Source organism: Myotis daubentonii, chromosome 14, assembly GCF_963259705.1.
Source record: "Myotis daubentonii chromosome 14, mMyoDau2.1, whole genome shotgun sequence".
NCBI classification, from domain to species: Eukaryota; Metazoa; Chordata; class Mammalia; order Chiroptera; family Vespertilionidae; genus Myotis; species Myotis daubentonii.
The window spans coordinates 1,657,029-1,677,600 of record NC_081853.1 but is presented as its reverse complement, the minus strand read 5'-3'; the positions used below and the strand labels follow the sequence as shown (position 1 = coordinate 1,677,600).

Genomic DNA, 20,572 nt, shown 5'->3' with positions numbered 1-20,572 from the left:
GGAAAATACACCTGACTTGTTTGGAAAAGGCCCACAGTGCTTCTGAACAAAGCACACTAACACTTATTGGCTCAAAAAGCAGCACAGCCCCTTTCAAGGGGAAGGTAAGGGAAACTAGTGAGAGACCTCCCACAAGACCTTTTGCTCTTGCAGTGAAGGCGCTACGTATCCCAACTGCTCTGGCAGCGCTTGCCATCTGTCCCCTCTGGGTTTCTAGGCTAATGTGCTCTGACTATGTGTGACAGAATGGAAAGGGCCAATCTCCAGGAACAGAGCTACACACACTTCACTCCTGCGAGGCCCAAAGCCAGCTAGTTTCCAGGGCAGACATTACAAGCTGCGCCTCAAGTCCAAGAGGCAGAGTGGTCCACAGGCAGCCCAGACAGGCACATCATACAGCTGGATTTGCACAACATCCTCTAGAGGAGGAATTCTATTTCCACTTTTTAAAAAAATATTTATTTTATTGATTTTTTACAGAGAGGAAGGGAGAGGGATAGAGAGTTTGAAACATCGATGAGAGAGAAACATCGATCAGCTGCCTCTTGCACAGCCCCTCCTGGGGATGTGCCCGCAACCCAGGTACATGCCCTTGACCGGAATCAAACCTGGGACCCTTCAGTCCATAGGCCAACGCTCTATCCACTGAGCCAAACCGGTTAGAGCTATTTCCACTTTTAAAATGAAGACAGAAACATAGCTAAGGGTTAGTTAAGTGGCTGAGCTGGGATTTTTTTAACCCAAATCCATCTGGACTTCCCATGGGTTCCTCTTATGAAGGAACTGCAAATGAGTCTCTCTACTTTGGAAGAGCCCAGACTTGTTTTCAGGTGTGTGTGTGTGTGTGTGTGTGTGTGTGTGTGTGTGTGTGTGTGTGTGTGTGTGTTGGGGGGGGGGGGGGCAGCTCCAGCAGAAGCTACTAGGGATGAAAAGCCCAGGTCAACCCCAGGCTATGGTTTAGACACCTCCCGAGAGTCCCACTGTCCTCACTCGTCTCACCAGCTTTACTCTGGCAAGAAGAGACCACTGGGGTGTCCTTCAGAGAAGGGAAAAGGGCAGGAGAAGCTGGCAAGAATGTTCCCCCCTGTCTGTAAGGAATGAACCCCGATCAGACAGTGAACACTGCTGACCCTGACAAAGAGTCCTTCCCACAGTTTAGCTGCTCAATGAAGTCTTCCCCGAGTCACACAACAAACTGCCAACAGCTCATTTGATGGGTGGAACTTTCAACCTGTTGTAGGAAAGTCAATGCTCGATGCGGGTCTCCATAATGACCCGTTTCCAGACTCACAAACCTTCGATGAGCAATTAACAGCCGCCACCACATAGTGGGAAACACTAGATGACAGCACATGGCTTACAGCTGTTGGTGCCTAAGCCTCCACCACTACCACCAAACAAACAAAAAGCCCTATTTGACCAGAAATGCTATCAACAGGGGGCCTGGTTTCCTGTATGAGTAAGTTTGGCACTAAACGAATTTTTTGTATCTTCTTCTTCAAAACTATATATCTTTAAACAAAATAAGCAGACAAGCAGAACAGAAACAGACTCACAGACCAGAAAACATTTTGACAGTTCCCAGATGGAAGGGGCGTTGGGAGGATGAGTGAAAAAGGTGAAGGAAGTAAGAAGTTACAGAACAATCACAGGGATGTAAAGTACAGCACAGGGAATATAGTCAATAATCCTATCTAATAATAGACAAACATGGTAATTAACCGTACCTCCGACACGCTTCCCATTGGCTAATCAGGGCGATATGCAAATTAACTGCCAACCAAGATGGCGCCGGCAGCCAGGCAGCTGAAGCGAACATGAGGCTTGCTTGCTCCAGTGATGGAGGAAGCCAAGGTTCCCCGCCTGCCGCTGCCGGCCTCTGAGCTGCACTTTAAGAAACAATGTTGCAATTATAGAAGCTAAACAAACCCCAGAAACCTGCTTTCAGCCAGCCGGGCCTCAAAGCTGGAGCTGCAACAGTGTTTCAATTATAGAAGTCAAACAAATCCAGATACCTGCTTTCAGCAGCTGAGCCTCAGAGCTAAAGCCGGCTCTCAGTCCCAGTGACAGCCATAGAAGGTAAATAAATCCCAGAATAAAAAAAAAGAAAAAGAAAAAAAGGAGAGGTTGGGAGCTTCAGTCACCCGCCAGCCTGAAAACGGCCCTCACCCAGACTGGCCAGGCACCCCAGTGGGGACCCCCACCCTGAAGGGGTGCAACCAGCTGCAAACGCCATCATCCCCTCATCCAGGCTGGTCAAGCACCCAAGGGGGACCCCCACCCTGATCCAGGACACCCTTCAGGGCAAACCAGCCGGCCCCCACCCATGCACCAGGCCTCTATCCTATATGGTAGGATACCCTATATGGTAAAAGGCTAATATGCAAACTGACCCTAACAGCAGAAGGACTGGGAATGACTGGTCACTATGACACACACTGACCACCAGGGGGCAGACGCTCAATGCAGGAGCTGCCCTCTGGTGGTCAGGGCACTCTCACATGGGAGGAGCTCTGCTCAGCCACAAGCCAGGCCGATGGCTGCCAGTATAGCGGTGATGATGGGAGCCTCTCCTGCCTCCTTAGCAGCGCTAAGGATGTCTGACTGCAGTTTAGGCCTGTACCTTGCTGGCAAGTGGACATCCCCCGAGGGCTGCCGGGCTGCCAGAGGGATGTCTGATTGCCAGCTTAGGCCCAATCCCCCCAGGGAGCGGGCCTAAGCCAGCAGGTGGTCATCCCCTGAGGCGTCCCAGACTGCGAGAGGGCACAGGCTGGGCTAAAGGGCCTCCCTTTCCCCCGAGTGCACAAATTTTTGTGCGCCGGGCCTCTAGTCCTATATAATAAAAGCCTGATATGCTAAGTGTCTGGTCATTCAGTTGGCCATTCAACCAATCAAAGCGCAATATACTAATGATATGCTAAGGTCAGTCAACTGCTTGCTATGGCGTGCACTGACCACCGGGGGGGGGGGGGGGGGGGGCGCGCAAATGCTTCCACTGGTAGGTTAGCTTGCTGCTGTGGTCTGGACGATTGAACTGAGCAAGAGGGGCCAGACAGGCCCTAGAGTCCTCCCACAGTCCCTCCCTGGCTTGTCAACCTCCCACGTTCCTCCCTGGCCCTGATCCTGCCCCAGTAGGGTCCCTCGACCTGGCCTGCACCCTCTCGCAATCGGGGACACCCCAGGGGATGTCAGAGAGCTGGTTTCGTCCCAACGGCAGAATGGTTGGTCGCTATGACACACACTGACCACCAGGCGGCAGACACTCAACACAGGAGCTGCCCCTTGGTGGTCAGTGCGCTCCCACAAGGGGAGTGCTGTTCGGCCAGAAGCCGGGCTCAAGGCCAGTGAGCGCAGCAGTGGTGGCAGGAGCCTCTCCTGCCTCCATGGCAGCGCTAAGGATGTCCTACCGACGGCTTAGGCCCACTACCCATGGGCCTAAGCCAGCAGTTGGACATCCCCCGAGGGCTCCCAGACTGCGAGAGGGTGCATGCTGGGCTGAGGGACAACCCCCCCCCCAACTGCACAAATTTCGTGCATTGGGCCTCTAGTATTGTAATAACTATGTACGGTGTCAGGTGGATACTAGACTTACTGGGGTGGATCACTATATAAGTTATATAAATGTCTTAATTGCTATGTTATACACCTGAAATTAATATAATATTGTTATGTCAACTGTGATTGAAAAATAAGACTATTTTTTACGGAAAAATGTGGCTTCTTAAAATTATTTGATAAGATCTATTTTTACTTCAATAGAGTTTACAAATGAAAATCTGTTGTGAAACTGCAATAAACAGACATCATCAGAAAAATGTCTATTTATTTGCATTTAAACAGCTAATATTTCAGAAAAGTCTATTCAATAAAAAATGAAGTAAATCTTTACCTGGAGACATCAATTTGAAAAGGCAAAATTTCAGAGTTCGAGCATACATGAACGAGATCACAAAACAATATACCTTTCAGGGTTGTTTTGGTATGTGTACTGTGCCGTTGGGGAACATAGGCAAACCCTACTTTTTTAAAGAGACAAGTCTACCGTATACCTTTTCCTTCTTTACTCTTGAGCACTGGGGGACCTGAGATCTTGCCACTCGTTTCTCAATGTGCTTCTCCATACCTCAGTGACCACAAGCAACAAGGCAGACATGTCCTGTGGTTCAGGCAATCAAGAGCAAGAGGCATCTCTAACAAATCCTAGCTTTGCCTATGGTCAGCTCTTCCTAATTTATCATCTGTGCCTTTTGCCAACTTACAGAATTCCATCTGGTGTTTCACTTTTCATTTAGAATCACCAAAGGTTCTAAAATCAGACAATTCATCCATCAAGAAGGAGGGGGTTATAAAAGGTATTCAAATGGCCCTAGCTGATTTGGCTCAGTGGATAGAGCATCAGCCCATGGACTGAAGGGTCACAGGTTCGATTCCATGCCCTGGTCGTCGGGTTACATGCGGGAGGCAATCAATCAACGTGTCTCACATCACTGTATCTCCCTCAGTCTCTCTCCCTCCCTCCCACTCTCTCTAAGAATAAGTGGGAAAATATCCTCGGGTGACATCTTCAGGTTAGCTTCCACTGCCCTGGAGTTCTTTGGACAGGGCCTCTACAAGGCCCCAAACCCCTCCTTTGCCCTGGCCGTCTGTTTGCTGAGGAACCAACAACTTCAAGAGTTTAACGACTCTGTGGATGCCTTTCTACTAAGCTCACTCAGTCAGGAGCCCTGATCCTTCATGACATCACCCCACGGTACTGTAAGCACAAGCCTCGCCACGTGACCCATTTTCCTGTCCCTACACTCAACAGATCTTTCTAAACATGTGCACTGGGCCAGCTGGGACAGGGATGAATTTTTGCATTACTGATATCCCAAAACATAAGTACCAGCTGGGAAAAAAAGCAAAGTATTCTGTGCATGGCCGTGATTCAGTAACACTCACTAAAACAGTCTAAAAATAAGATAGGAATAACAGTAAATTCAACCTCAGGAAACTGGGTAGGCCAAATGTGTAAAAATGCTTTATAAATGAAACAAAATTTTTCTTTGCAAAAGCACCTTGTTAAACCACAATGAGGTTAATAAATCTGATCTTTGAACCAATCTGCATATAATAATGCATTCCAACTTGTAAACAACCAAACTGCAAATACATTTGTAGGCTACAATCCACTTTTAAATTGGGTAAAGCCTGCATTATCTCTAAGGCAATGTAAGTGTTAAACATGGAGGGTTTGTCTTTCCCAACAATACCTTCCACTGAACAGAATGCTCCTGGCCGTGATGACTAATGCTGAAGAGGCCAACAGGAACTACTTGTTTTCTGTTTATTTCACCCAGCTCCCAATTCATTCAATTTTGGGAAATATCGAAGATAACGGAGAAGAGAAGAGGAGAAATGCTGTGAGTGGAACCCAGAAGAGTTCTAACTCCAACATTAACAACCATGAGACCGTATGTCGAATGGATCCGAGATTTATCGGATGACCACTTGGTAAATTATGTAAGGTCAATCACTAGGGTGTACACCGGAAACTAATATAGTATTGTATGTCATCTGCACCTGAAAAGTAAAAAGTGCTTTAAATGTAACAGTAAATCCAACACACACACTGAGACCTTAACGGGTGATAGAAGACATTTTAAAAATCTAGAAATGCATAGGACAGATTTAAAGTAAGTAGGCTGCTTTTAGGGCTCTTTCCCCTCCACCTGTATTTCTGTTAAATGCCTAACGCCCCGCTTTAGCCTCAGCAATTCTGAAGGATAAGTTAGCCACTAAAAGAGAGGCTAACAACCAGGCCAGAGAGAACCGGGATTTCCAGACCATTGGTCTGGTGTCCTTTCACCCACACCGTGCTAGGCTGAATGGGTCTTTTAAATAAAAGATTTCAATACCTTAAAGTTTTCTGTACCTTTTTCATATTTGTTGTGGTGTTATAGTTCAGTATTACAAAGAATCACCAGTGTGATCCCGATGAAGAATAAATAACACATGAGAAAATATGGTAGATAATTTGGTTTATAAGCAAATTCCCAGGAAGTTTCCAGGTAAGTGCTTTCTTTTCAGTCATTTTATTTATTTTTTAATTATTTTCTTATTGGTTTCAGAGAGGAAGGGGGAGTGAGAGAGAGACAGAAATACCAATGATGAGAAAGAATCATTGATCGCCTGCCTCCTGCAGTCTCCTACTGGGGATCCAGTCCACAACCTGGGCATGTGCCCTGACCAAGAATCGAACTACGATCTCCTGTTTCATAGGTCGATGCTCAACCACTGAGCCCCACCGGCTGGGCATTTGCAGTCATTTTAAAGGACTGATGATCTTGAGAACATTGGACACATATTCATCTGTTCAGCTATGGGGAGATGAATCCACACCACAAAACCAGCCTAAGTCTTCCCTGACGCAGGAAAGAAGACCTCGTACTAGGGGTTAGACCAGCCGTGGGCAAACTACGGCCCGCGGGCCGGATCCGGCCCGTTTGAAATGAATAAAACTATTGAAAAAAAAGACCGTACCCTTTTATGTAATGATGTTTACTTTGAATTTATATTAGTTCACACAAACACTCCCTCCATGCTTTTGTTCCGGCCCTCCGGTCCAGTTTAAGAACCCATTGTGGCCCTCGAGTCAAAAAGTTTGCCCACCCCTGGGTTAGACCCAGTGACAGTGGTGCCATTCGGCTGGCTGGTGGAGGCCCACGTCTACATGGCTCAGCCCTGGCGGGCCTTGCTCTGGGAAGATGAGTGCTCATGGCCAGAGCTGCTCTTGCCATAGTGTCAGGCCATGAAGCCAACATCATCAAAAAAGGATGGCTCAGAGGCTCACTGTCGCTGCGCTGGATCACACATGGCATGGCATTATTAATTTCCCTCTGCTCCCCAAATCATCTTGTCTTTTTGTTTTTTTCTCTCCTAAATAGTTCTTTCCCCTCTCATGTAAGCACTTGTCTTCATGAAATTTCTCAACTCCTCTGGCTCATCTTCTAGAATGAGCCAGTGGGTGATATGAATGGGTCTTAAGTTTGTCTTGTAGGTTATTCTTCCCCATCAGTACATAGCCTTCACTCAGGAGAACTGCTGCTCTGTATCAGAAAACTAATTATTTCCCCTCAAACTGACTACAAATTACTCAATTAAAAAAAACTTATGGGCATGGAAACAGTGTGGTGGTTGTGGGGTGAAGAGGGGGATGGAGAGAGGGTACAGGGGGAGATAAATGGTGACAGGGAAAAAATAAAATAAGTGGGGGGAGAAGACAAGCTGTCCCCTTTCTCCACCTATCCTTCCTTCTGTCACCTTCACATGCTAGGCAGGTATGGACTTTTGAGTATGACAGCCTTTGGACTTTTATCCAGACCTAGCTAACACAGATAAATTACTCAAAATGGGGACACACCTAATTTAACAGTGTTTAAGTCGATTAAATAAGGTCAAGTTCACTTAGTTGTTGCCATAATGTATGCATATACAGCATGTAGATATTCAACAAAATAATTCCCTTAAAAATAATATATACATTTCAAAGCAGTACTACTCCAGTGGTGGAGGCACCTCCCACCGGCCTCAGTGCTGGGCTCAGTGGGAAGCTGCACAAGCAGAAGCTACGGCAGCTCTCCCTCCAGGCCCCTGGATCTACATGTGGAGCCCTCACAGTTAGCCAGGCTGTGCAGCAGCAACAACAGCACTAAGCATGCTCACTGACTTATCCCTGCTTTCCTGCATGTTTCAGGTAGAATTTGGGTTTTGCAGATATTCCTTTTAAAACAGGATGCCTTTAGGAGGCCACCAGACTTCAACTGTACAATATACATGGTACCACACGCACACTCACCACATACAACTTGGTTAGGGACAACTGGTTCCAACAGAACATATCATTCTTAACGTAACAGACAGCAGAATCAGAAATGTTCTACTCTAGATTCACAATTATCATTTTGAATATTCAGATGTCTCTTATGTCCTGAAAGCACACTTAGTTGACATATAACTGAGCACTACTAAGTGTGGGCAGTAGGACTTTTCTGCAACTCAGGAACATACATTCAGTAAAAGGAGCTACAAGTAGCTTAGATTCTTAAAAACAAAACATCTATTTCATAAGCCAACCTGGCAACAACAGGTAAGTGTTAGCTTCCTAGGGGTCCTCAAAACCCTTGGGGGTGGAAGCAGGAGGGGGGGAGGCTACAAGGCCACAACTACTTCCATAGTAGTTTTGTTTTCTATAATAATTCTAAGATATTACTAGACAGGGCTGAAAATAAAAATTTTAAGCTCACTAAACACCCAAACAACTTTCAAGAAGTGGGCTTAAGGTATTTTAACCAGACTATAGATCTGGCTCCCTCTCCCCTGTGGTGCCTAAAATAATTTTATTGTTGTCATTCGAATAGTTTAAGTAAATATCCCATAATAAAGGTGCCCTTTGGATCTCACACAGCATTTCCCCAGAAGCAAGCCCACTGAAAAAGAATGTACAACGCGGGCCAAACCCTCAGAGCAAGGCCAGACCTCTGCTGAGGGCTGGGTCTGAGCAGCAGTGCAAGGTCACTGGCAACCTGAGCCAGTGTGAGTGTCACAGCAGCACGGCACTGCAAGCAGGGGTAGTGGAGACACACCTTTCTTCACCGGCCATGTCTCTGAGCAGGAAAGCCCATGGAGGCCTCCAATGTCTACTCTTTCTGGGCCACCTCCCGTGCTCCTCAAACCCTGCTGGGGTGAAGAAGCAGAGATGCCACATGCCTTCTGCCGTCTCCCCTTTGGCATTCTGGCTTCCGGTTCACATTCTTTAAAGAGACTTTTCCGGGGACCTAGTGCGTGCTGAGACAGGTGCTGCTTATGCTCACATGGTGTGGCTATGTGCTCATTCCCATGGAGCTGATAAGACGTGACACCACAGACGTCAGCGGCCTGGACCTCTGGTGAAGGCCCCTTGTGTTTATGGGGTGCAGCCTGCACACAAGCCGGGCCATAGGACTTCACAGGCGGTGCCTGCGCTCTCCCCTCTGCGCTCTCCCCTCTACTTCCTGTATTTCTTCTGGATCGAACTTGGTGACCTCAGATGAGTTACATGCTCTCCAAAACTGGTGTTTTCTCACTGGGAGAGAGACTAGAGTAAACCATTCCTACCGTTCCTGTAGCTCAGACACTTGTATTCAATATTTAATAAAGACAACTGAAGATAGTATTTGTTCTTAAGGCACACCAGGCAAGCTTGCAGTTTATGCTGTTAGTAACTCATTTAGTCCTTTTTTTGTAAGTCAGAAATAAGCATCATGACGCACATTCTACAAACTAGAACTATACTGTCGGTTTAGTGACTTTGATATGACCTCGTCCTCCCCCTCAAAAGATATACAAAATTACCCTTTTAAGTCATGTCAATGATTTAAGAGGAATCACAGAAACTACAAATCTCTAAGCAAACCATATCTTCAAATAAACTTGATGATGAATCAGTTCTTTCTCCAAGAAACACTACACTAAAGCAATCCAATATGCTCTACAAATTACTTCATAGTTGTCAAAATTCCATTTAAAATGCATTTAACCATTTTGAAATTACAGCTCATGTCACAAAAACTGGGCACTTGCAAAACACACAAAAGAATTAGTAACTCTTCAAAGAATAAAAAGCTATGAGGTAATTCAAAGAAATCCAAGGACTAATAAATCAATTGCTCTCTTCAGGTCTTGGTTTCCTCACCAGTAAAATTTAAAGAGTTCGACTCTTGAAAGAATCCCTTCAATTCTACTCCTTCCAATAGAAACATGCAGACTAGAAAATGACAGTTCTAACCAACAGCCTCGTTCATGGTCAAGTCATGTTCTAATGGGCCTCTTCAATCACTGGTGATCAAAGCTTTCGGAAAGCCTGTCACCACTTCAGAAGATGTCTAATTTAGGGTTTCTCGCCCACAGTGCTGCTGCTGTGTCGGACCTCATAGTCTTTGCTATGGGGGCTGTGCTTACGCACGGTAGGGTGTTTAGTGGCAGCCCTGGCTTCTACCCACTAGAAGACAGTAGCCCAACCAACCCCTAGTTTTGACAAGAATCTCTCCAAACATTACCACATGTTCCCTGGGTGGGAAAATTACTCCCGAGAGAGAACCATTAATCTATACAATAGATTCGAAATATTCACGAAAGTGTGAAGGCATCCCAGAAAAAATAGCACTTCAAAAATTTATCAAAGGTATCTATCAAAAACACCTGTAAGGTGTAAATCACTCTTAACTGGTAAGGTAAGAAGAGGGTAGGATTTAGGAGAAGAATCGTAAGAACTCTGAATATACTGAGATTGTGGGTGTGTTTTTTAAACACATATTAAGTTGTATGATCATGCTTCTCAAAAATTTTGCAGTAGTTTGGAAGATGGCAGTGTAGGTAAGTAAATGCCTGTACTTGCCGCCTCCCAACCACATAAAAATTACAACTAAAACACAGAACCTCCACCATCCAGAACCACGGGAAAGCTGGCTGAGTGGAAGTCCTACAACTAGAGAGGTAAAGAAGGAAGGGCACTGAGACTGGTGGGAGGTGCAGAGGCGCAGAACGCCTGGTCCAGCACCCATGTGCGCAGCTTTTTAATCTGGAGGGAGACCCTCTCTGTGGAGGCGCCCGGAGGAGCAAGGGGTCCCAGAGCTGGGACAAGAAGTCTCTACAGGCAATAAGAACTACGGGCTGTAAAAACCAGTGTGGATTGCGGCCGAGTGACACACAGGCTGCTGGAGACCCAGCTCCTCCCCCTAAAATGACCGGCACCGCAAACTGAACTTACAAGGCCCCACTTCCTATGAGCTCCAGCACCAGGACGAGGTTCTGGGGGACACAGACACATACGAAGAGGTCTCAGGGCTAACTGGCAGCCATTTCTGTTTTGCTCCACCCAGTGATTCCCTAAGACCCCGCCTCATCCAATTTACAGCCTCACCCAAGCTGTGCACAGCGGCTTTTGTATATGAATGGTCTGTCCTGGCTCAGGGTAAAATTGCTCAAACAAGCTCCAGCTGGGTCAGGATGCCCCAAACCTATCAATTAAAGGCCCAGGGCCGGCACCAGCATCAGCCTGCCTTGCTTCACAGCTGGGCCTCGTCTGGGCACTTCCAAACCCAGTACAAAGAAGGGGAATCTGCAGATCTCTCTGTAGCTCAGTGGTTCTCAATCTTGGCTGCACATTAGAATCACCTGGGAATCTTTTTAAAATCCTGATTTCTGGGCCTCATCCTCCGGAAATTGTTTCTTTGTTATGGGGTGAGGCCACAACATTAGTAACGAAGAAACAGAACTTCCGGAGGATGGGGCCTAGAAATCAGGATTTTTAAAAGATTCCCAGGTGATTCTAATGTGCAAACAAGGTTGGGAACCACTGTTGTAGCTCCTACTGGGTGGCCCCAGGTAGTGGCTGACTTTGCACCTCCCTGGAGACCCAAGAGCCAGTGTACCCAATGGTCAGTGTCCGATCATACCAGATTACAACTCTACACATTCATAAACAACACACTCAAGAGGCAGACTCTGAGCACCAAAGCCCCACTAAGCCAGACTCTCCCACTGTAGTCACAGCTGGTCCCCACAGCCAATTGGCCTGGAGGTCAATTCCTTCCAGTGACACCAACAGCAATCAAGGCTCAACTGCAACAAGACTGTGCTCACAGCCCATAAAGGGGTGCACCTAGAGCTCCCAGTTCAGGTGACTGGGGAGGCTGATCCACTGGGCCCTACAGGACACCTACCACACAAGGCCACTCTATCAACTAAGGCAGCGGTTCTCAACCTGTGGGTCATGACCCCTTTGGGGGTCAAACAACCCTTTCACAGGGGTCGCCTAAGACCATCGGAAAACGCATATATAATTGCATGTTGTTTTTGTGATTAATCACTATGCTTTAATTATGTTCAATTTGTAACGATGAAATTGGGGGTCACCCCAACATGAGGAACCGTATTAAAGGGTCGCAGCATTAAGAAGGCTGAAAACCACTGAACTAAGGAGACTTAGCAGCTCTACCCAATACAGAGAAACACACACAGGGAAGCAGCCAAAATGCGGAGACAAAGAAACATGTCACAAATGGAAGAAATGGAAGAAAGCAAACTACTGGATATAGAGTTCAAAACCATGGTTATAAGGTTACTCAAGAATATTCTAGAAACTGCCAAAAAAATAAAATAAAAAGGAAAAGGAACAGTCAGAAATTAAGGAATAATATACAGGGATTCAACAATAGAGAATTCTGAGAATCAAATCAACGATTTGAAATATGAGGAAGCTAAAAACACTCAAACAGAAGAGAAGGGAAAAAAAAGGAAGAAGAAGAATCCAAAAATATGAAGATAGTGTAAGGAGCCTCTGGGACAACTTTAAGCATACCAACATTCGCATTATGGGGGTGCCAGAAGAAGAGAGAGAGCAAGATAATGAAAACCTATTTGACGAAATAATGACAGAAAACTTCCCCTACCTGATGAAAGAAATAGACTTACAAATCCAGGAAGCACAGAGAGTCCCAAACAAGGGGAACCCAAAGAGGACCACACCAAGACACATCATAATTAAAATGCCAAAGGTTAAAGACAAAGAGAGAATCTTAAAAGCAGCAAGAGAAGAGCAGTTAGTTACCTCCAATGGAGTGCCCATAAAACTGTTAGCTGATTTTTCACCAGAAATTATGAAGACCAGGAGGGAGTGGCAAGAAATACTACCCAGCACAGCTATTATTTAGAATTGAAGGTCAGTTAAAGAACTTCACAGACAAGAGAAAGCTAAGGAGTTCAATCACCACAAAACCAGTATTATATGAAATATTGAAGGGTACTCTTTAAGAAGAGGAAGAAGAAAAAGAAAATGATCAAAAGTATGAACCGCAAAATGGCAACAAATACATACCTATCAACAACTGAATCTAAAAATCAAAATAAACAAATAAGAAATCTAATGAACAGAATAAACTGGTGAATGAAATAGACTCAGAGGCATAGAAATGGAACAGACTGATGATTCTCAGAGGGAATGGGGGGGGCGGGAAGAGATAAAACAAAGATCTTATATTCATACTAGAGGCCCGGTGCACGCAATTTGTGAATGGGTGCGGCCCCTAGGCCTGGCCAGTGATCTAAGTGCAAGCATCTGGCATGGAATGGCAGGTCCCAGCTGACCTCTGGGCCCTGGGCAGCACCTGGGCACCCACACACACCCCTCCACCTGAGTCATGGCGCTCGAGTCCCCACATGGAGATGCAGTGAGCACAGCAACGCCGTGGGCTGGGGCACAGCGTGGGCCTCTGGGCCGCCAAGCGGTGCCGCACGGAAGCCGGGTGGTCAGCACGCTTTCTCCCAGCTGGCCTCACAGACCGGCTCCTGTGCTAACCCATGGGGAGCCCGACCGCCCCCTACAGTCCCTGTGGTCCCGGCTCACCCAGAAGAAGCCATGCAGGTGCGGGGAGGGCGCCCGGCACCTGATCACAGGGGCTTCTTAGCGAGCCCTAGTATCCCAGGAGAGGGTAGCAGGGGGAGTGAGAGCGAGCTCGGGAGACACCCCACATTCTCACCACACCTCCGTCCGTCACCCCCACCCTCAGGTAGCCAGCAAGAGGTCACAGCCCCCAGCCCAGGCAACACGGGAGGTTGGTTGCTGCCACCCACCCCCAGCATCCCATCCCAACCCAGGGCCCGGCCCCAGTCAGGAGATCAGGGCCTGCCAGCCACCGACTGCGGGGCGATCCGTTAGGGCCAGGCCCCACCCCCTGCCCAGCTCCCTCAACGCCTGGGAGCCAGCGGCGGCCCCGCCCCCCACCATCAGTTGCTGTCTGTGGGGCGGTCAGGGGGGCAGTCAGAGGGGCAATTGGGCCCCCGCTCGCACCCACCTTGGCCTGGCGCTGCCCGCTCACCTGTTCCACCATCCCACTGTCATTGGGGCCCATCAGGGTTGGCGGTACCTCCACTGCCGCCTGCTGCCAGCGTCACCGATGCCCACCGTGTTCTGCACCGCCCCCTGGTGGTAAGCGCACGTCATAGTGAGCAGTCGAAGTCCCGGTTGAACAATTTGCATATTGGGCTTTTATTATACAGGGTATGCATTACCTATGGACACACACAATAGGATGGCAAAGGCCTAGGGTGGGAACTGGGTGAAGGGGAGCAATGAAGGGAAAAAAGAGGGACATCTGTAATAATCTCAATAATAAAGATTAAAAAATTTTTTGCAGTTTTATTAAATATTTAGTCCTGTGCTGCAAAGACTCATTCACTGTAAGATAGACCATTTACACTGATGAAAAATGATGCCTCTGGTTCTTCTAAGCATCGCATTTTGTCAGGAACCTGTCAGTTGCTTAGATCTAAAGAATATTATTTCTATATGTAGCACCTACTCTAGAGGAACCCAAGACAATGCGTAGAGAGAGAACCTCTATGTATAAGACCATGAAAACCAGTTGGGCCAATCACCAGAGAGAGGCTTGAGGGAAGACTACTTTGGTGATATCTACACCATTACAAACTCTGACAGTCAATATCATCTATACCTCAGGCATTTCAGGTTAATCATGTTCTTTTATTTCCAGGAAGGGAAAGGGAATTTTGGGGTGTCTTACTACTTCAAATATTTAAAAATTAGATAGAATGAAGGTGAAGACTCTGAGACCCCCAGCAGCTCTCAGCTAGAGACACTTGCACTGAGTTTGAGAATTCCTTTAACTCAATAGATAGGACTTTGTTTTGCTGGGGCAGTGGATGAGCATGCGACACAGGTTGAAGATGGGAATTCATATATAAATTTAAACAGTACAGTAAATCTTAAATTAATGTTGATCATATTTGTTAAGTGGATTAAACATTTCTAAGAAATAAGAAAACATGAGAATTATTTGGGTAGGAACAGAAACTTGAGTAAACAGGAGAGATTTTGAGATTACTGTTAATAGTCATATCTAACATCCTAACAAATCACCATATCTCAGGGCCTAGAAAATCAGTCCTGCTAACATAGGGGTGGGCAAACTTTTTGACTCGAGGGCCACAATGGGTTCTTAAACTGGGCCGGAGGGCCGGAACAAAAGCATGGATGGAGTGTTTGTGTGAACTAATATAAATTCAAAGTAAACATCATTACATAAAAGGGTACGGTCTTTTTTTTTTTTAGTTTTATTCATTTCAAACGGGCCAGATCCAGCCCGCGGGCCGTAGTTTGCCCACGGCTGTTAAAAGCCACTTTAGCTAAAGAAATCATTTGTGGGGAAATCTTGATAACCAACTTGGTCTGTACCCTTTTAATTCTGAAGGACCTAAGGAAGTGGCGTTCAGACATTACATGAACAAGCATGTGCCGCCCCTATCCATGAGTACTTTTCTTACCTAAGCAAACTTCTCAAAAGAACTTTCCTAGCAAGGAAGTGTGGTGAGTGGCAAACATGTACCACTGCTATGTTCCGCGCACTCCTGGGAATACTCTGGTATACTCTCTCTCCTCTTCCTCGTTCTTCAGGAGCCGCGAGGACATCCAAAAACTGCCCACCACCTCACCTCTACGTCACCCTTTTCCCTTTAGTCCAGGACCGACACACCTTTCTCCACAAGGTCCTGCCTGCTCATTTTTTGCCTTCCCTCTAGTTATCTTACATCGGGGGTCCTCAAACTTTTTAAACAAGGGGCCAGTTCACTGTCCCTCAGACCGTTGGAGGGCCGGACTATAGTTTTAAAAAAGACTATGAACAAATTCCTATGCACGCTGCACAAACAAACAAAACGGGAACAAATACAATATTTGTATTTGCATGTGGCCCGCGGGTCGTAGTTTGAGGACCCCTGTCTTACATGATACTATGAGACCACAGGTCCAAAAAAGAAAGTGCAACTTATTTCTATGCTTGAAACGTCTGCCAACACCCACGGCTTACAGAAGTCAATCTTAGCTCTCTAACTTGGTATCACGGGGCTCTATAATTCAGGTCCAAATTCCTTACCAGCTCACCTTTCCTCCACTTGCCACCCCACGTTGCTTCTGAGTTCTCGCTCAAGCCACACAGGCCTTTAGCTTTTCAGAAGATAATTCGGCCACTTTCATCTGCTGATTCCCTAAGTTTCTGAAAGGTCCTTCTGCACATGGCACCTGCAGAACCCACACCTACTTTAAAATCCAGTTCACATGCCAGCACTTTCTCCATTTCTCCTGCCAAATAACATCTTGTGGCCAGATCTGTGGGGTTCCCACACTACCCTGACAGGCCTCTGCTACTTAATGTCTATCTTATAACATCACCCGGCTCCCGGCTCTTCCTACTACAGATTATGAACATCTCTGAGGCAACAGTGACCTTTACATTCTATGCCACACTCCCCCAAAACCTGCTTCAAAATAATTGTCTCCTGACAGTAGCTCAGTTAATGCTGGCTGCAAAACGTATGTCCTCGGTAGAGTGATGCAGACAGCCGGTGCGCCCCCACAGGGAGCATCACACTGCGTGATAATGTTAGACTTCAGTCTCTCTGGGCCTCAGAACTGAGGGAATCTGAATAACTCATCTTTCATACTGCCACCCCCAAGCAAAAAGCCTAGGACAGTGACGGCGAACCTATGACTCGCGTGTCAGAGGTGACACGCGAGCTCATTTTTTTGGTTGATTTTTCTTTGTTAAATGGCATTTAAATATATAAAATAAATATCAAAAATATAAATCTGTTTTACTATGGTTGCAAATATCAAAAAAATCTCTAAATGTGACACGGCACCAGAGTTAAGTTAGGATTTTTCAAAATGCTGACACGCTGAGCTCAAAAGGTTCACCATCACTGGCCTAAGACATAGGAGGCTCTCAATGAATATAAATATCTACCCCAGCGATAGAGGAACTCCCAGTTTAAAGGGGGGGGAAAGTAAGAAACCTCACAGGGAATGAATAGAGTGCCTCTTCGTGTAAGGAGGCACTGTGATGAGTATTCTACATTCTCACAAACTTTTTGAAGTTGCTGAAGGAACCAAAGCCTAAAGATTCCACAGTAAAAAAAAAGCTAAGCAAGTAGAGTTTAAGTCAAGTTTATGCTTTTTACACTAATCCACACTGCCCGCCCAATGAACCTTGAGAAGGGAAATGAACTGAAGCCAATGACAGTGAGGAGAACAAGCAAAGTGGTACACTATTAAAGAGAGAGAGGACGCACGTTTCCAGGAGAGAACAGCCAACAATACTAAAAGCTGCAGCAAATGTGGACTGAAGACAGGTCTCTGAATTTGCCAACCAAAAAAAAGATGTTTCTCATCAGTTCCTTCACTAGATTACACATAAGCCCTTCGTGCCCCCACCTCTGCTCCTGCCTCAACATCCAACCTACTTTTACACATCCCATCGACACACACTGCCATGCAGGTGGAAGAAAGCAGGCTTTGACCTTCTGTTCCCAGTGCCTGTATTTTTAACAGGGCCAAGGAAGCAGGACTAATTTTTTGTTTCTCTATCAAAGTAAAAAAGATCTATGGGTAAGAAAGCATGACACAATGATCTGCTCATTCACCCTAGAAAACCACATCGTCACAAGAGTACGTACTGTGGCATCAAGGGGGGGGGGGTGCCACATTACCACCAAGCTCCCAGTTCCATGGATTGCGACACACTGCGAAGGCGGTACAGTCCATACATACAGAGTTGCCATCGTCCTCATACAAGACATTTTCCAGTTGGTATTCCACAATTACCTTCGGTATCAAAGTAAGCCGATGTGCATGCCTTATCCTAAGTTTGCAATAAGGTCAGGAGCCTCTTGTGTCCCATAAACAACTCTGAAATGTGTGCTTGAAAAAGACTTCTTTTCCTCGTAAGCTAAGTCGCTGCAAGCTCACTGTCTTCAGAGACTCACCCAAAGTATGATTCACTAAGTCACAAGATAAAGCAGATGTCTCTAATGCCTTTTATACGTCTGAAATTTTAGTCATATAGTACAGAGTTCCTGTACCACCTCACCCAGCTTCTAATGTTCACCTCTCATAAGCACAGTGTAATTATCCAAACCAGAAAAATAGCCCTGGGTTAGCTTACAGCACTGTTAACTGAATGCACACTTGGACTCTCACACCAACTTCCCCATGAACTCCCTGCTGTCTCAGCCTTGTACCCAGGCTCCCCCGCCACCTTCTGTCGTCCTCGTGTCTCCCGTCTAAGCAGCTCCTCCATCTCTGTTTTAATGGCCTTGACACTTTGGAAAACATTAGACAGGTATTTTGTAGAAACGTCCCTCAATTGGGGTTTGTCTGATGTTTTCTTTTTTTAAAACCTCACCTGAAGATGTGTTTTCTTGATTTTAGAGAGAGGAAGGGACAGGGCATAGAGAGACATTGATGTGACAGAGAGCACGGATCGGTTGCCTCCAGTAGGCACCCTGAGCAAGGATCCAACCCCATAACCTTTTGGTGTACAGGACGCTCGAACCAACAGAGCCTCCTGGTCAGGGCTGTCTGACGTTTTCTTAGGGTCAAGAATGAGGTGATGCGTTTTGACACCACAGCAAAGATATGTGTCCTCCTGGTGCTGAGTTAAGGGTTCATGATATTTCTATGTCTCATTACGGGCGATATGAACCACGATCTTGGGCTACAGTGGTGTCTACCAGGTTTCTCCACTTTAAAGTTACTATCTTTTCAATAAATATCTTAGAAGAGACATTTGGAGATTAGGATCAAGATGTAGATTCTGCAAAAATTACTATTTTTGTTTGTTTGTTTTGGCCTAATGGGGAACCCTTTCCCTTGGCATCTATTGACTGAAATTCCTGTGTAAATGTCTCTTCTTTCCCACTTACTTACTCAGGAAATGACTGATGTCTATACAAATTCACAAATATTCATTTTATTCCTGGGTCAGAAGCCAGCGCTACATGCTGGCTGCTCAAGGTGCCCGGCTTTTGGAGCTGCCACCAGGAGCTCTTCCTTCAGGTCAAGATCTTTTGATGACTCCCATCCTTGAGCCCTTAGAATCGAGAAGCTTTTAGGAATAAATAAATGTTCCTTAGACTATTTTGCAGTCCTAAGCACTGTACTAAAAACAGCAAACACAAAAAACCACCACCACCACCACCACCACAGCAAACACATTGCAGACCAGCTAGAGAAAGAATATAATACCTGGTCAGTCGTGCAAAATGATAAACCCTTACATCCCATCCCAATAGCATGCTATCCCACTGACAGAAGCTGCGTGGTGTGGACCACAGCGGGAACTCTGGTCTAATGAGAGCATTTTCTCAGAGTGCACGCACTCATCCAATGCTTTCTACTCACAGGAAACTGCTAGGTCCTAAAGACATCATGTTCTGCAGCCAGAGGAGAAAGTGCCAGGAGGAATGAGACAGATGTCAGACTAGTGGGATCCCTACAATTACTCTCTGCTTGCTTATGGTCGTGTGGTCTCCTGCCACACACACACACACACACACACACACACACACACACACACACACACGAGGACTAGGAAGAGTAACAAACAAGTGCTGAGGTGTGCTGACCTGGCCGTTGCCTAGGGTAAATTTTAATGAAGTAGAATTTAGATACAAAAAAACCACAAATTTTTTAGTTACTCCTCATCCTGGGGTATTTTTTTTTTCCACTGCTTTTTCGAGAATGGAGGGGGGCTGGGGAGAGTGAAAAACATGATGCCACATCAGCTGGTTGCCTCCCACACTTGCTAATCAGGGCCGGGGATCGAGCCTGCAACTGAGGCACATGCTCTTAACCGGAATCGAACCCGGGACCTTTCAGTCCTGGGGCCTACGTTCTAGCCACTGAGCCAAACTGGCTAGGGCAAGGACGCACTTTTATACAAGCATAATTGATGGCTTTTACAATATGTGTGTGGATGGACCAACAAGCTTGTCAATATGATAACTGACACAGCTGGATGACTGGCAGAGACTGTTTGTTGTCTTATTCTGTTAAATTGTGTCCATTAAAAACACACACAAAAAAAACCCTAAAAATAAATATGCATACCCAGGGGCTGTCTTAATGTCTGAACGGAGGTACAAGGGCCCAGGAAGGAGACCCAGTGAGCAAGGTTTTTAGAAATCAGTGGACAGGCGCTGGAAAGGGTGGCTTGGGGCTGGCTACCTAGCACTTTAGACCGAAGGGAGATCTGAAGGGGTTCAGTGCATTGCAATAATGACTTTGAGATCAGCTACTGGTTTGACACGGCAGCAGTATTTACGGAGATAACCTGCTTGCTGTATTTCTTAATCTGAATGTAACTGGCCCAGTGAAGAGTGGCAGATGTTAAGAAAGCAAACGCATAGCCCTAGTTCTTTTTATCAATTTGCGGAATGACTTACAACAAAGAACCAGTCTTCAGCCTCAGTTTCCCCAACTGTTAAAAGAGAGAGTATCTGTTCTACGTATTTCTCAATATGGTTGAAGATACAATGTTGGGACCAGCCAAATACTTGGGGGGCAAAGTATAGAAAAGTTATTTTGGTTTACACATTCACACATATACATATTCATAAGCAAACTAAAGTTTTAAAAACTTCGGTTTTAGTAAAAACAGAAGAATATTTTTCCAAGTTTTACACCAATATGCGTCTCAGA

The 20,572-nt window shown here is 46.0% G+C and overlaps 1 protein-coding gene across 4 annotated transcripts in view; it reads right to left on the bottom strand.

The window, feature by feature from the left end:
- The window catches only part of RYBP (RING1 and YY1 binding protein), a 97,257-nt gene that overhangs the window by 8,162 nt on the left and 68,523 nt on the right, over positions 1-20,572 (bottom strand). The window contains exon 2 of one of the 4 annotated variants that reach the window (XM_059662958.1): positions 13,896-14,131. The exons of the other annotated variants lie outside the window; for them this stretch is intronic. Within the exon in view, the coding sequence (XP_059518941.1) occupies positions 13,896-13,918 (23 nt within the window). The 5' untranslated portion in view covers positions 13,919-14,131. The remainder of the gene's footprint in view (positions 1-13,895; positions 14,132-20,572) is intronic. 4 annotated transcript variants of the gene reach the window in all.